The sequence below is a fragment of the Myxocyprinus asiaticus genome, chromosome 33 (assembly GCF_019703515.2).
Source record: "Myxocyprinus asiaticus isolate MX2 ecotype Aquarium Trade chromosome 33, UBuf_Myxa_2, whole genome shotgun sequence".
Lineage (NCBI taxonomy): Eukaryota > Metazoa > Chordata > Actinopteri > Cypriniformes > Catostomidae > Myxocyprinus > Myxocyprinus asiaticus.
Window position 1 is genome coordinate 20,404,892 of NC_059376.1, and position 18,273 is coordinate 20,423,164.

Sequence of the window (18,273 nt, forward strand, 5' to 3'; positions counted from 1 at the left end):
TTTTTGGTACAGGGGCCACATCAGGCTTTAAGTAGTACATGGGGGGGGGGGGGGGGGGTGAACTATTTCACAACAAGAAATAGTTGTGTTCTCATGCTAATGCATGATGCACAATTTTCTCAAGTGTATTTGTGACAATGGGACAATTCTGCCTAAAGTATTGCTCTACAAACATTAGAAACATTTGATAAAGGCTGAGCATAATTATAAATAATTTTATTATCTCTACTTCCCTGGTAATTTATTGTTCAAATTAACACACACTCTACATCAGGGGTCAGTATTATAAAAAAAAAAAAATAAATAAAAATCTATTATTAAAATGTCACTGTTTTATTATATTACATTAATACTTTTAAAGCTACTAAAGTAATTCAGCCAAAAGCAGAGAGTGGTTTTCTCATTTTCTCGTTGTTTGATTAATAGCCTTTTAATGACACACTAGACAATGGTCTATTCGGTTACATTCAAGTCTGACATTTTGCTACAAATCCGCTTTTTGTCCCACTGTGTACGTTCAATTTAGACATTGAACATACACAATTTAGACTGTGTTTACATTAATACCCGGCCAAGTCGGGCATTTTGGTGGATTATAAAATGTGTCTGACAGTTTAGGAGCAAATGCACATGTAAAGGGCACAAACATAAGCCACCTATCAGTCAAACAGTGCGCTGCCACAGATGCCAGGAAATAAAAAGTAAATCTTTTAGATTTTATCGAGATCAACCAGTGGTTGTCTTACAATTGCGATAAACGTAATGAGCACCCCTAGTCTAGATGTAGAACACAGACTAAATATAGAAAATTACTCAAGTTTATCATCTATATCAAGGATTTTTTTTTAATTAATTTTTTTCTGATAAATATCGAGATTGTTTTATTCTCCAGCCCTATAACCGAGTGTAGTAGGTTCAGTTCTTTTTTGGCATTGGTGGAGCCAGGAGATAATGAAGCAGTGCAGGCAAGTCTTTTATTTTCTGCCTTCAGCATCTTGTATTTTTAATGCACTCAATTCATGTAGATTCTTCACAACACTCAATAAGATAACACACTTTTTAATACACTCAATACACGTCGAGATCGTGCTTTTGGGTCGCACTCTCTCTCCCCCGAACTGATGCGTTGGTGCGGCTTTTAAGTCTTCCTCCGCCATCACTATAACAAGAGACAGGTGTTAGAGATAATTACAACCCAGGTGATGAGCCTTACCACTCTCTCTCTCCTGCAGACAGACATAGGACCCCCCCCCCCCCAACCACCCCCATCACCACACCAAGCTAACACTCTATAAATCTTTCACAGCAGCCCAATAATCTCAGTTATAGCTAATTTACAGAAAATGTAGTAAGCAGAAATATGAAATTTACCTCAATATCTTTCTTCAAATTACGTATAATTAATGCTGACATCTCAAATGGTTTAAACAAACAAGCTAAACTCACATGACATTGATATGACGGGAGTCACACTGATGTTGGATAAAAATAAAATCAGAACAGGGAACTAGTGAACACAGACAGAGGGAAAATAGTGCAGTAAAAGTAAAGTTACAACTCTTAAAATGTACTCAAGTAAAAGTATCCCATTTTAAAACTACTTAAAGTACAATTCCTGGGAAAAACTACTTAATTACAGTCAGGGGCAGATTGGGAAGAGAAATCGGCCCACGATTTTACATAGAAACTGGCCCAAAAGTTGTTGAGTGGGGGGTGTTGCTGTCTAAATAAAGTTATATGGATTTTAAAAAAAATTATCTTTAAAATATAGTGTCCTGAAAAATGGACGTTTCTTTTTTTGCTGAGTTGTGTGGGTGTGTGTGTGTGTATATATATATATATATATATATATACACACACACACACACACACCTTTATTTTACCAGGGTTATTCTATTAAAATCTTTTTTCAGATCGATTTTCTCTTTTGAACCAATTCAAAAGACTTGAATCACGAGTTAATGACATACAGAGAAACATCATCTGGAGTGTATTCACTCCACTAAAGATCGACCAAGCTAAATTTTATAATATAATACAAATGCTTATTTTAATAATAGTTTTTTGTGGTGTTTGGTATAAGTTTAATCTACAGCAGTTGCGAAATTATTGATTTTCTATAATGAACACTTTTTTTTTCATTATTTGTTAATAAATGTAAAAAAATTAAAAATAAAATGATTATTTGAATGGTCCTTTAAACGGTCTCAGTTTTTTTTTTAAATAACTTTATAAGTGTGTTTATTACAGAAAATTACAATATTCTAAATGAATATTAGATAGCTATCTTGAATGATGTGAACACAATAAAAAAAAATAAATAAAAAAAATCTTTGCTAAAGAGTGGAATATATTAAATGTGCACATCTAATAGTGTAATTGGGGGCTGAGCCCCCCTAAGATTGAAATCCTAGAATCGCCCATTCGCCCCTGGTGCAGAACTTACATTTCCAATGCATGGCAGCTCATCAACAGGTAATCAAAAAATAAATAAATAAACAAATCACTCAAATGGTAATGAACAACAAACAAGGGATGCATACCCCAGTTTTTCCCCAAAGAGTGGGCCTTTCAGGTAGGTTAATGTAGTAGGGGACATGGAACTTTTTTATGGTATTATTTATTTCAATATTTATTAATTATTTTAAAACTAGGGCTGTAAAAGTTTACGTGTTAAGTACAGGGCTATTCTCAGGAGCCCCTTAGAGGACAGGGAGAACACTAATATATGTACCATTTTCCCTTTGAGTCCAATATTTTATGAAGTGGTGGTGGCGTAGTGGGCTAAAGCACATAACTGGTAATCAGTAGGTTGTTGGTTCAATCCCCACAGCCCCCACCATTGTGTCCTTGAGCAAGGCACGTTGCTCTAGGGGTATTGTCCCTGTAATAAGTACGCTGTAAGTCACTTTGGATAAAAGTGTCTGCCAAATGCATAAATGTAAATCTGAAAATTGTCTTCTGATTTAATAAATGAACATCTTGGGGATTTCATAATGATAGAAGGTGTTGATATATTGTTTTGGCTTCATATGGAAATATGCTACACAAATCAGAATTGCAAAAAAGTGTCCCACATTACCCTAATCCACCCTATTTAATTCCATAGATGTCGGATTTTTTTCATGTTATATAGGCCTACGTATTTTAACGTTGCTGGAACATGGTTATAACATTTTTATCACGTCCACAAATTGACTTTTGACGTTCAAGGAGCCTACTTACCACCTCCAGCTGGGGACTTGTGCTACTGTGTTATCCAAATGTTTGTTCCCTACTTTCATCTTCTGAAGCATAGTTTACTAACATCATCCCAGCGAACTACGTTATAAAAACGTTTTTTTTCCCCCTACTTTGCAGAACCATTGCTTTTACGTTTTTATCACGTCTTCTAGTGACGTTTTTTAAACCTGCTTACCACGTTCAACCTGGGAATACACATGCTGTTGTCAAATTGCTTTTACCACGTTATCTTCTAGAGTTTACTTACTTACACAGTGCTAGAAAGACTAAGGGTGTGTTCACACTTGTAGTTCGGTTCTCTTGGTCCTCTTGTTCCGGACCAAAAAGGAAATTGATACATTTAGTCCTGGTTCGCTTAGCGTTCACACTGGCTTTTTTAACACCGAACCTAACGATACAAAACCAAAGGCATCAGGAAAAAGTCACAACCTGATTGGACAGCTTTTATGACATATAGTTTTTGACGGAACTTAACGATCATCCAAAACAATGCTGGCTGATGGGCGAAATGCACTCGTTATATTTATATATGTATATATGGTGATATTTTACCAGCTGAGAACAAACGAAGAGCTAATAAAATGTGTAAAGGAGTCAAAAGAGCGCCAGGAATTCCTCCGTTGCACACACAAACGAAGATATGCTGCAAGGACGGCTGACGGCAGTTCCAACGCCTGTACCGAACTGTAATGGGCAATATAGCTCCTATGATGAGAAGAACCAGGTATGCTTGAGGTCAGTATTAGGCAAATTACTTAATGTTTTTGGTCCGTTTAGACGTCTTTGGTCCAGGTTGCGTTCACTTATCGAACCGCACCAGAGTTTGTTTGGAAGCGGACCGAGACCCACTATTCATGCGGTCTCGGTCCACTTGTTTGGTGCGCACCAAGGTTCAGGTGACAGTGTTCACACTTGTTCAAATGAAACGCACTAACAGGGCAATCGCACCAGAGTTAGTTTTAATCGAACTTAAAATTTAATTGAACCAAACCTGCCAAGTGTAGGGTGTGTTCACACTTGGCAGGTGTGGTTCGATTGCTCTGTTAGTGCGGTTCATTTGAACAAGTGTGAACGCTGCCATCCGAACCTTGGTGCGCACCAAACAAGCGGACCGAGACCGCCTGAATAGTGGGTCTTGGTCCTCTTCCAAACGAACTCTGGTGCGGTTCGATTGATATATGAACGCAACATGGACCAAAGACGTCTAAACGGACAAAAACAGTTAGTAATTTGCCTAATACTGACCTCAAACATACCTGTTTCTTCTCATCATAGGAGCTATGTTGCCCATTACAGTTCGGTACAGGCGTCAGCCATCCTTGAAGCATATCTTCATTTGTGTGTGCAACGGAGGAATTCCTGGCGCTGTTTTGACTCCTTTACACATTTTATTTGCTCTTCGTTTGTTCTCAGCTGCTAAAAAAATGCCACCATATATACATATATAAATCTAATGAACACATTTAGCCCAGCAGCCAGCATTGTTATGGATGTTCGGCAAGTTCCTTCGCAAAATATATGTCATAAAAGATGTCCAATCAGGTTGTGACTTTTTGCTGATGCCTTTTGTTTCATATCGTTAGGTTCGGTGTTAAAAATGCAAGTGTGAATGCTAAGCGAACCAGGACTAAATGTATCATTTTCTTTTTTGGTCCGGACCTAGAGAACCGAACTACAAGTGTGAACACACCCTAAATGTTACTAAAGTGATGTCTTTTTATCATTTCTTTATAATTATTTGCAGAATTCAAATTGTCATAGGCTACATCAGCATATGCAAGTATGTGAAACAGAAAACATATTTACTTATTGTATTTATTCACAACATATAGAAATTAAACTTTGCCTTAACATCTGTGCACTGAAAACTATATATAGGAGAGGCCAAGGCTCACATGAGCTGAAGACTCCACATATTTATCAGACCAGGTTGTATGGCAAAAATACATCGAATTTATTGATGACAATATCTGTTGGCCAAAACTATGTTTTGATATTTCTGTACATTACCTTTTTAATTTTTGTTGTTTTATTAATCATTTTGTGCCTCAACTGTTTTACAGTTAAGATTTTCCTAAAAAAATAAAATAAAAAAAATTTGACAACTAACCCTGGTCTCCCCTATAATACTAAACAAACTATAGACAAGCTTAACTAATGTCAAAGTTATACATTTAACATAAGCATTTTAAAAGAAATGTTACACATTAAATGTAAAAACTGTGGACAAATGATTTTAATTTTATTGAAATTAACATTAAATTCTTAAAGTATGTTCCTAATCTTGTAGTTTTCAGGTGTTCATGTCCCTGAGTAATATTTGCATACAGCTGAGTGCATAAATTTGCATCCCCCTTAAATAATCAAAATGCTTTTTTTATTTTTATTTTTTATTTATTTAGTGCTGCCCTGATCAAACGATTTGACAGAACAGATATTTACAAATATCCCCACATAAATTATTCTGTTTAAAATGTTTACATCCCTGTGGTTCTTAATATATGTGTTGCTTCCTTGATGATCAGTGGTCGTTTGTGTCTTTGTGATAGTTGCGCACAAGTCCCTGCTTTGCCCTGAGCAGTGAAGCTGCCCACTGTTCTTAAAAAAATCCTCCAGGTACAACATGCTCTTTAATTTCCCAGCATCTTCTGCACATTTGAAGTCTTCCCAACAGTTGCTACACTATATTATGCTGAGATCCAGTTTAACAATAGAGTTGTTCAGTTTGTAGTACAAAACTCTAGAAGAGAAATCTCCATGGGTTCCCTGAGGATTTTTCTATGGGTTTCTATAATGACAGTTTTGGATTTATAAATAAAATAAGGTCTGTGGCCTTGATAATACATGGCTGTTTTGTTCTCCAACATAAATTAGTCATACCTCAAAAGTGAATTTTGAAGCCGTCATGTTTTATAAAAAGTTTCTTCAATGCGACTTCAAAATTCATGTTTTAGGTATGACTGTGTGTAATTTATGTTGTAGCACAAAACATCCTAACTGCCATTATTAAATCCCATTGGAAGGGTAGGAAGAGAATCCCAAGTGTTGATTAGCATTCCGGATTCACCTACAAATTGATGTTGCATTTACGGCTGCACAATTAATTGAAAAAATAAATAAATCATCATTACAATTGCAGTGGCCACAATTAACTAATCTCGAGAAGTTTCAGTAAATAAATAAAATAAATAAATTGACATTACAATTACAGTTCCCACAATTAACTAATCTTGAAGTTTCAATTACATAATTTAATTTAGGTCTACTCCTAATACCTCAACATTTTCTGTTTACAAAATAATTTGGGCGCATGAGAGGAATAACTCACCCCAAAATGAAAATCTCTCATTATTCACTTACCCTGATGCCATCCCAGATGTATATGACTGTCTTTCTTCAGCACAAAGATTTTTAGAAGATCTGAGGTCTGTCAGGTCCTTATAATGCAAGTAGACAAGTGCCAGCACTCTGATGGTCCAAAAGTCACACTTAGGCAGCATAAAAATAATCCACACAACTCAATGTCTTCTGAAGCCAATCGATAAATTTGTGTAAAAAATAAAACAATAATTAAAATGTTATTTACCTTAAAAAGTGCTTTCGGCCAGCAGCTGACGCATCACCTAGCTGTCACGTGATGTTGGCGTATCGGCGAGTTCACGTGAGAATTCGGAAGCTTAAAATTAAGACAGAACAAGAAATGAGAGACTGCCATTTCAAACAGCATCAGAGCCCTGGACAGAAGCGCAGATTTAAAGTTTAAAAAAAAAATAATTATCAGCTTGTTTCTTACATAACTCTATCGATTTGCTTCAGAAGATATTAACTGACTGACTGGAGTCGCATGGATTACTTTTATGCTGCCTAAATGTGACTTTTGGACTGTCAAAGTGCTGGTACCTGTGTACTTGTATTATAAGGACAAACAGAGCTCAGATCTTCTTCTAAAAATCTGTGTGAAAGACAGTCATACACATCTGGGAAGGCATCAGGGTAAGTGAATAATGAGAGAATTTTCATTTTGGGGTGAACTATTCCTTGAATGCAACAGCAAATCAAAGATGCTAAAATTAGTCCATTGTCATATCAGAAATGACAATATAGTATTCTAGCATTGTTGCATTGCTCAATTTCTGTGTAAAAGTATTCTAAATTTGAAGAGTACTTTGGTTTTTCATGCAGTAAAGCAATTTAAGAACTCAATTCTCAGCATGTTTTGGATAGTGTGACATGCAGTTGCCCCACAAAAATAAGTAGCTTAATGCAAATTCTATTAATCAAAATGAATAATTGCAATTACAACATCAAAGGAAATAATCTACTATTATGATTTCCGTCATAATCATGTAGCCCTAGTTGCAATTATTACAAATGGTGCATTGATACTCAAGAAGACAACACACAATTTTAAGAATCAAAGAGGGATGTAAACTTTTGAACGAGGCACCCACATAGACCCTTTACCTCAAGCCGCCTCATGGAAAACTGTGGTGAAAAAAATTACCAGCAGAGTTTTTATAATGTTTTTTTTTTTTTTTTTTACATTAAAACACAACAAATTACTCTAATATAAATTTAAAGAAGTACTTATGACGTTAGATTGGCAAAAACATGGGTAATACAATGGAAAATGAGATTTAAACTGCCTACCTTTTCTTCAGCGGCATCCGCATCTCCTAACTTGATCTTGTGGCGCTGGCGCATGTGCAGTTCTTCGATTATCTGTGTTGGAAAGATGAATCTAAATGGCAAACAATAACTGCTGAGAAATGTTCGAGTACAGCAGGATGACCAACATAAACGTCCACAGTCTTAACATGAAACATATAGTTAGCGTTAGCTGGTAAACTGCCCCAACGTCGCCACAAGGCTGATTTTGTTTATTTTTTTATTTTATTTTATTTTATTTTTTTATTAAATGTTAGTAACAAACAACAACATTGTCCCAACAAGCCAGAACAACACAGGGATAGATTAAATAAATACATTTTCACAGTACAGCGCACTTAATAAGTCCATATGTGCCCGCCTCATAGGCTTATGTTCTGGCTGTTTATATATATATATATATATAGAGAGAGAGAGAGAGAGAGAGAGAGAGAGAGAGAGAGAGAGAGATAGAGAGAGAGAGTCAAAGTGAATTTTTGTTCATATTTGAAGATCAAAAAGAGCCATTTGTTTATGAGCCTATGGTATTTAACAAATTAGATTTTTAATCTTTCAAAATTTCATCTTCAGAAAAACCAAAATTGACAATTCTGTAAGACAAAATTGGAATTCATATACCATGTCCTGACTCTTGAAGCAGATGCGAGGCTCTGCCGCAGAGAGATGTGTCTCGTGCGCACTCCTCTGGCCAAATGTAGCCTATGCCTCGTGCAGTCTTTCAAAAATTCTCCTCCAGCCAGAGAGTAAAACTGTGACTAATCACCATTTACATAACTAAATTAAAATACAGACATAAAGTTCCTCAAACGGTGTAATTTGGCATGGTTGTAATTTGGTATTTTCATGACGTATTTTAACGTCTTATTTCAACGTACAAATTACATTATTTCAACACCTAAATAAAACGTCTACAAATGTTGTAATTTGGTCTTATTGTATTTTTGTATTTTATGACGTACTTTAAACGTCATATTAAAACGTACAAATTATGTTATTTTAACACCTAAATAAAAAGTCCCACAAAATTTGCATTTTGGTCTGGTTATATTTTCGTATTAAAAACACGTTATATTTACGTTTTTTGTCTATTAAAAGAAAACATTAAAGGTTGGTACTTTCACAGCGTTTTTAAAACGTTTTGTTTTGGCTGTGTTGTTCAGGTGTTGTTTCTGGGACGTTAAAACGTTGTACTGCAACATTACCTAACTGCAACCAAACTGCAACGTTGTGAAACGTTGTAAAAACGTTTTGTGTTTGCTGACCATATAGTAATAATACAAGAAAACCAAAACTGGGGCAATAAAAATCAAAATGATTCTGCTAAAAAGCCTTATTTGTGGAATGTGTCATTGACCCTACCCAAAAAAAATAAAATAAAATAAAATAAATAAATAAAAAAATGCCCTTACAAAAATGTGTCATTGTTTATAATAGTAAAACTGTAATGATAATCATGACTTTAATTCATGTACCACAAATTTACCATTTTGTATAGTAATGTTTTGGTTTGATTTAGTTTCCTGTATTACTATGGTTTTCTTACAAATAGTATGGTTAAATATGTTAGTAAAACAATTATACATTGTGGTTATTATGGTTTTACAACCCAAATCATGCTTGAACTATACTATATATATTATAGTAAATCTTGTAGTTAGGGATGCACCGATCGATTTGCCACCGATCGCGATCGGCTGTTCTTCGTATTAAATCTGTGATCGGCGATCGGCCAATAGTGCCTAGATTCAGGGTGATCGTTTTTTTTTTTTTCCTCAGTATGCAGGTATCACACACTACCACTCTAAAGAATGAGCACTTTCTCATCCCTAGAATGAAGACATTGCGACCACTGGAGGGTGAGTTCTTGGCAATTCTAAACATTCGCAAATTGACACTTTCAGACATGCTGTAATTCAGATGAATATGGCGGTTTATTTTTAAAATTTGGATGAATTACATATATTCATCCAAATACAATGCGTGACTTGTAAGGTGCCCAGGAGTCATTACGGTAGTGTTTCAGACTCGCTTTATAGAGACAGAGAGGGCAAAGAGACTTCAACGGATGTAAAAACGAATTAAACAACAAATAAAGATGCGAATAAAAATCGCAGTATGCGTGATGTAACGTGAATAGCGATAATCAGACGGTGTGTGGAGCGACAGACAGTTCAAGCTGTTATGCCAGGTGCACTCAATCTCTCATTAGTCATTCATCGCAGAGCTATTTTGTGAGAACCCCAATTTAAATCAGATGTTTGTCACAATACCACTTATTGCAGTAATAATATTTAACATTAGATTTAGTTGCTTTAATATAATTAGTTATGTGTAACAACACAACACCAATGATGGTAAAGAAATCATATATTAATGATTTCTCACTGGAGCGGTTTTGGAGCTGGACACACAAATTTTCAGTTTCTCTGGATTTACTATATATAGGTATGTGTTTGAGTAAAATGAACATTTTTGTTTTATTCTATAAAGTACTGACAACATTTCTCCCAAATTCTAAATAAAAATATTGTAAAATATTAAATAACACAAGAGTTCAGAAATCAATATTTGGTGGAATAACCCTGATTTTCGATCACAGTTTTCATGCGTCTCTCCTAGTCTTCCACATTGCTGTTGGGTGACTTTATGCCACTCCTGGCATAAAAATTCAAGCAGCTCGGCTTTGTTTGATGGTTTGTGATCATCTATCTTCCTCTTGATCACATTCCAGAGGTTTTCAGTGGGGTTCAGGTCTGGAGATTGGGCTGGACATGACAGGGTCTTGATCCGGTGGTCCTTCATCAACAACTTGATTGACCTGGCTGTGTGGCATGGAGCTTTGTCCTGCTGGAAAAACCAATCCTCAGAGTTGGGGAACATTGTCAGAGCAGAAGGAAGCAAGTTTTCTTCCAGGATAAACTTGTACATGGCTTGATTCATGTGTCCTTCACAAAGACTAATCTGCCTGATTCAAGCCTTGCTGAAGCACCTCCAGATCATCACCGATCCTCCACCAAATTTCACAGTGGGTGTGAGACACTGTGGCTTGAAGTCCTCTCCAGGTCTCCGTCTAACTATTAGATGTCCAGGTGGAGGATCGGTGATAATCTGGGATATACCATAGTCTAGACCAACAATTAATGGATGAAAAACAGAAACAATGGGGCTGTACTAAATTTCCTTTTTATATCAATGTACAAAAATTTTGAATGGGAAATAATGTATATTTGATCCTAAAATGTAATATGTTTTTATTTATTGATACAAGCAATGTTTCTTGGAATGTATATAACTACGTGTCTTGACTTTTGAACCAGTTACATGCTTTAATATTAGAATTTTTACGGTAAAGGCTTGTATTGTAAATTATTGCAAGTGTGTGCTTATCGGTATTTAGCACTGATGAAGGGGTAAACCCGTAAACATTTTGATGCTACACTTGGCACTTTTTGCACTTTTTTTTTTTTTTTTACTCTTTTGGGGCCTCTATATAAATAAATTGATGTGAGATTTAGCCCATTTTGGAGTGCGGATTCATCATTCCTTCCCATTGCATATTTTTGGATATACGCACTTGGATAACTGGATTATATCTTTGTATATTTGGACTGGTGCTTGGTGCAGTGTTGTTTGCCACATTGTTAATTACAAACTACAAATGTTTAATTTAACCACACATTGTCGTGACAAGTTACAAACTCGAAAGCTTGCAAAATTAATACATTAAAACAACTGGCTCAAAAAGAGTCAGTCCAAAAAATCCTTATTCAGAGCGATTAACTCGCAAATCAGTGAGTCGTTTAGAGCAATACATTAATAGATTTTTCTGTTATTTTGCGGTGCACGATCTTCACATTGAATTCAGAATGGATGCTCACAACTCTCTATTGAAATTAAATTTATTTTGCTGTGGCGCTTGAGATTCAGTAGCGGGGAAACACTGGTTTGGGGCATAAACATATACAGTGCATTCATAAAGTATTCAGACCCCTTTATTTTTTTCACATTTTATTGCTGCAGCCTTATGCTAAAATGCTTAATTATTTTATATATATATATATATTTTTTTTTTTTTTTTTTCAGATCAATCTACACTCCATTACCCCATAATGCCAAAGCAAAAACAAGATTTTTGATAACTTTGCAAATGTATAAAAAAAAATAAATAAAAAAAAACTGAAATAAAAACTGAAATATCACCTGTCACTGAAAAACACCCCCACAGCATGATGCTACCACCACCATGCTTGAGATGGTTTTGTGCAGGTGATGAGCGGTGCCTGGTTTCCTCTAGACATGATGCTTGGAATTGAGGCCAAACAGATCAATCTTCGTTTCATCAGACCAGAGAATCTTTTTTTCTCAAAAGTTCTTCAAAGTTTCACACAGTCTGAGAGTCCTTTGGTGCTTTTTTTTGCTAATTCCAAGCGGGCTTTCATGTGTCTTGCACTGAGGAGAGGCTTCTGTCTGTCCACTCTGCCAATTATGGAGGCCACTGTGCTCTTGGGAACCTTCAATGCAGCCAATTGTTTTGTTTTTTTTTGTTTTTTTTTAAGTCTTCCCCAGATCTGTGCCTCAAAACAATCCTGTCTCTGAGCTCTGCAGGCAGTTCCTTTGACTGCATGGCTTGGTTTTTGCTCTGATATGCATTTTCAGCTGTGAGACATTATATAGACAGGCGTGTGCCTTTCCAAATCATGTCCAATCAATTGAGTTTGCCACAGATGTACTCCAATCAAAGTAGAAACATCTCAAAGATGATCCAGAGAAATGTGATGCACCTTAGCTATTTCAAGTGTCGTAGCAAAGGGTCTGAATACTTATGTCAATGTGATATTTCAGTTTTTTATTTTTAATACATTTAAAAAGTTTTTGCTTGGTCATTATGGGGTTTGGAGTGTAAATTGATGTGAAAAAAAAATAAAAAAAATAAAGAATTTTAGCTTAAGGCTGCAACATAACAAAATGGGGAAAAACTGAAACGATCTGAATAATTTACGAATGCACTGTAACTGTCTGCAGTGTATATATATATATATATATATATAAAGCAAGCATGGGGCACTTAAAAAATATAGAATTGACTTCTATGTTTTACTACAAATACCATAGTAGAAAAATGATTACTGTAGTAAATGTGTATATATATTTTTTTTTGATAAAGCAGATTGAATGGCAAACACTAAGCTTATTGCAAGGGAATGCAAAACTTACTGTGAGAATGCAAAACTATTTCAGAAATGAAACTACCTCTCTCTCCCCTTGTGGGCTCAGTGTACTGTGTCCCCCTAGACAACAAACAGCCCTTAATTCTCATCCATAAATCTGAGTCAGTCTGTAAATTCAACAAATTAATTTGGGTATTTCTTTAATTCATATCACTGGTACATGGTCAAAAGACAGTAACTTTGCAGCTGCTGCCACCTTGCAATACAACCAAAGTAAAAATTCTGCAATTTTTAAAGTAATTAATAGACAACCAGGCAGCTGACTTTACACACACGAAGCAGGAAATAAAAAAATTAAGCACAAAATCAATTGCTTCAAATTAATAACACGTGCAGTGTTCAAAATGTGTTCACAAAGTACGTTTTTAATATGGGCAACCAAACTAATATAACATTAATAAATATTTAAAAAAAAACAATAATTAAGAATATCAAACAATACAGTTAGTAAATGATGTGTTAATTAACCCTTGTGCGTCAATTTAAAAAAGTTACTCAGAAATCCTTAGAGGACAAAAATGTCCGCGTCAAAAAACTGCCATATTAATATTATTTTCCACTTTCAAATAGTAATGATTTTTTTTAAACCAACATCAGTCCTGATCATAACTACCAAATATTCATTCATTTTCAGGATTTTAACCCTTTAAATGCCAGTTTGTTTACATAATGCCACTGTTGTTTTTCACACACACACGCACATAAATTTCTCAATACACACATACAGAACACACTCTGACATCCATACAAACACATCCACACAATTTTAGCTGCATCATTTATTCAATTGGCCTGCAGTGCTCTTTAATGCAACAAACAGAAAATAGGAAAAAAGCATGTATGTTCTCCCTATGCTAAACATGAGAGGAAAGAAAGTCATAAATGCTCGAGACAGCATAAGTGTAAGTAAATGATGAGAAAATGGCGCCATCTGGTGGAAAATATAAAAAATGTAAATTTTGAAGCCAGGGCTCCAGAATGAGAGCATAATCTCATAGAATTCATGATTTTATGCTTTAATGGCACTGGGTTTCAATGGGGACATTTTTGTATTTAAGGTCCTGAGTGTAACTATTTTGTGTGCACAATGTATTATAGATGTATTGTAGGATCTGAGGTTGAAATATCAAAATTCCCCCCAAAATACACACCTTTGGCAAAATGTATGCCGTTGGCATTTACACAGCCAAAATTATCAGGAGAAAAAAAAAAATGAAAGACAAAAATGTCCCAAAGGTTGCACAAGGGTTAAAAGAGCTTGCCTTGGATTTGCCAATGCTCTCTGCATTGACATATTTCAGTCCATGTGCTTCAGCAAGATGTGGGGAGGGCAAATGCCCGATAGTGCATGCATGACTGAACAAGTTGGATGTTTAGAGTAATTTATACTTAAATTATGTTGTATTTTCTTATAAAAGTCATGCTCGGCAGTTTAAATACTGTAGGAAAATGATACAGTAGATCTTCTTTGTTCTTATATTGCTTAAACATTCTACTGAAGTCAGTAGATTTGACATGCAAATTTTAATAAAGGAGAAGTTAAGGATGTTATTGATACTCATTATTAGACTATTATTGTTGTTTTTTTTGGATGAAAAGTCATGCTCACCAGTTCACAAACTGAATGGAAATTATAGAGCTGCTTTATTCGTATAATGCTTAAAGGGATAGTTTACCCAAAAATGAAAATTAATTTAATAATTTACTCACCCTCATGCCATCTGAGAAATATATGACTTACTTTCTTCTGTAAAACAATTTTGAAGATTTGTAGAAAAAGATCTATGCTCAGCAGGTCCTTAGAATGTGACAGGATGGTTATTAGAAATTTGTAGGTCCTAAAAGCAAAGAAAGTCAGCATAAGAGTAATCCATCCTATCTCCAGCGGTGACATTTATGACTTCTAAAGTGAACTGATCACTTTGTGTGCAAAAAGAATGATATTTAAGCACTTTTTAACTATAAAAGATCGCTTCCAGTCAGGCGTAGACAAATGGCCAAATTTACCCGATTGCTCCCGTGAAGTAAGCGTAATGGCATGTGAACTGATGCGTGACAAACACACAACAAATGAGTTGAAGCAATGTGCGTGCATCACAGGAGCACTCGGGTAAATTCGGCCATCCGTCAACGCCTGACTGGAAGCAGGACCTGCTGATCCTGGATCTTTTAATACAAATCTTAAAGTGTTTTGCAGAAGAAAGAAAGTCATACCCATCTCAGATGGCATGAGGGTGAGTAAATTATCAGAGAATTTTCATTTTTGGGTTAACTATCCCTTTAAATACTATAAAGCCTCTTGGCAGATTTCAGTGGTGAACATCTCAAAATAATTCAGTGACTTACTCATTGCACATGAGGCGCTCATTTGTCGCCACTTAGTGACATCTCCAGAAGTGGTCACTAAACTAGTCAGTTAATGAAACTGAACAAATTTGTGAAACAGAAGCAAGCCACACCAAAATACCCTTTATTTTTGCAGCTAATTCTGCACAACCCTGGAAAACATGTCCGTGGATCAGTGATTATCTCAACTTTTTCGACCCTCATGAGTTTGTATCCCTGTGAGTTATAAACTTTAGACAACAATGACAGTCGGACCACTGATTTTTATTTTATTTTTATTAATTCACACTAGGTTGGTAGCATGGTGATTCGGCCTTAATACCTCAGGATGTGAATTAATTTTCAATAATTCAACACTTATAAACACATGTTGAGTGCATAAAATGTCCTGGAAATGTCCTGGAAATTTGTGCCTTGAAAAGAGTGGGAACTCTGAATGTCTTTTGGAGGCCCCCGATAATGCAGAGGCTGTAGGCAATTACCTAGTTTGTCTATAGCTAGCACTGGCTCTGGTCTCTCACCTGACAAACTTTGGCAGATCCAGTGATGATTTCATCCTCAAAATCACAAATTGTATCAGCCCAGAAATTTGTGATCATGTACCTGTCTCCAGGCAAACTGATAAAAAGTCCTGTATGCTTTTACTCATGGAAGTTCAATCAGATCGGCATTTATTAGATCAAGAAAGCGCTTTCCAATTTTATGTCATATGCATCACACCGGTTAGTGCAGTCCATGGGCATGCCATCTGAGGCTAAAACTAATTTGCCAGTGTACCGTCACGTTATGCTCTTTCTGCAAACCTTGAATGTTCCCCTTGGGGGACGGACTCTACAGATTTTGGGCGGAGCTCAGGCATTACATCGCCGCAGTTTTCTGTCCAGCAGTTTTTTTAGAATAAAACTTTACCTTATAAGTTATAATGGTTGTCATGCTTCAGTAAATCAATCAGGACTCAGGATATTGTGGTTACCATTCTTTGTGGCAAAGTGTTTGTAAAGAAGTGAAGTTACCATAATTTTTCCAATATTCATGATTTCTTAGTAGGCCTATTTCATTCTTTTAATACAGCCTAGATATAACAGCAACCATTCATTGCACACACCTGCACACATTTTTGCACATATAGTCTGTTTTAATGGACTGGAGGTATTACAATAGTTCCCCATGAATATGCTCATCTCAAGTTGTTTGTTAGCTTATATTTTTAGCACAGTAAATTGCTAATATACAGATTTATATATGATTGTTACACATTCCAATGGCTGTACTTGTTCCTAGTGGACAGACTGACTTACTACAGGTGAAATTTATTTACAGTAAATCCAATTATATGTGTACAGTATTTAATTATTTTAGATAAAAAATCACCAAAATTCACCAAAATGCTTTTTACACATTCCAATGGCTGTAGTAAGTTCCCAGTGGATAGACTGACTTACTACAGATGAGATTTTTACAGTAATTCCTATTATATGTTTACAGTATTCTGTTATTTTAGAAGAATATTCCCCAACATTCACCAAAATGCTTTTTTCACATTCCAAAGGTTGTAGTAAGTTCCCAGTGGATAGACTGACGTACTACAAGTGAGATTTTTACAGTACAGCACAGGAAGGCTGTTCCATATTGTAGAACGCATCCAAACGCGGTCAGCAGGAGACGCGGTCATAAACACAGAGATAGTGCGCAAAAGCGAACAGATTGACTTACTACTGGTGAGAATTTTATATTATGTCAAATTATATGAGTACAGTATTCTGTTATTATTTTAAAAAAAAGTGAATATCATATTCATGTGATTGAACTTACTGTAAAAATCTCACCTGTAGTAAGTCAGTCTAACCGCTGAGAACTTACTACAGCCTTTGGAATGTGAACATAGCCTTTTATTGATGTGTTTTTTTTGTTTTGTTTTTTCAAAAGTAATTGAATACTGTGTTCATATAATTAGACTTACAGTAAAAAATCTCACCTGTAGTAAGTCTGGGAACTTACTACAGCCTTTGGATTGTGAAAATATCATTTTGGTGAATTTTAGTGAATTTATTTATAAAATAGTTAAATACTGTAAAAATCTCACCTGTGTAAGGGGCCACCCACTGGCCCAAGGACGGTATCCATTGGCATGGATGAAGGTCTCCTGCGTGTTCTGTCTTATCGTGCGCATTCAGTTTAAGTTATTTCGTTCCAATTAAATAACTATATTATTCGTTTTATGATCTCCGTTTATTTTATCTGACTCCTTTTATCTGTTCCTATCTTTATTATTATATTTGGTTTAAAATTTGATCATTGTATTTAACTCTATTTTATATTGTACTCATTCACTCGGATTCCTGTCGCTTAGAGAGTCTCGCGCCGGCCGTGTACGTGGATCTCACGGTCACAAATACGCCAGTATTGGTCATTAAAACAGTAATTGACTAAATACTAATTAGATGGCTGCTCATGCTTGCCTTTTTTATCTATAAGTATTTTGTTTAGTCCCCTTAGATAGTAAACACTTAGAGTAACATTATCTCTACCCAGGGGTCATGACCACTAAAATAACAAAGGTAGACCAACAATACAATTAATAGTTAAAATAGCTTTATATGATCATGCCATAGTTTCCTATGTACACTTAGCTAGAAAATATTACAATAACCAGAGGTTCAGACTTCACCTTATTTAGGCTTGGCTGACAACTTCATGTTGTCCTAAATGGAAATTCCATAACGAGCCTGTACACTCTAAGTACACTGGAAGTAATTCCAATTTGTTAGTCGGAGCTCTAAAGTCTCAG

At 35.5% G+C, this 18,273-nt stretch overlaps 1 protein-coding gene and 1 long non-coding RNA gene across 2 annotated transcripts in view; one reads left to right on the forward strand and one right to left on the reverse strand.

Annotated features, from left to right (window-relative positions):
• Window positions 1-282: 282 nt before the first annotated feature.
• Window positions 283-14,978, reverse strand: LOC127424276 (uncharacterized). The gene is made up of 5 exons (XR_007894441.1): window positions 14,881-14,978; window positions 7,894-7,965; window positions 6,830-6,919; window positions 6,604-6,711; window positions 283-1,159 (listed from the first exon to the last, which is right to left on the reverse strand). It is a non-coding gene; the product is annotated as an uncharacterized LOC127424276 (long non-coding RNA).
• The window catches only part of LOC127424274 (uncharacterized), a 41,270-nt gene continuing 32,701 nt past the window's right edge, over window positions 9,705-18,273 (forward strand). Inside the window, exon 1 of the mRNA XM_051669297.1 lies at window positions 9,705-9,767. Within this exon, the coding sequence (XP_051525257.1) occupies window positions 9,743-9,767 (25 nt within the window). The 5' untranslated portion in view covers window positions 9,705-9,742. The remainder of the gene's footprint in view (window positions 9,768-18,273) is intronic.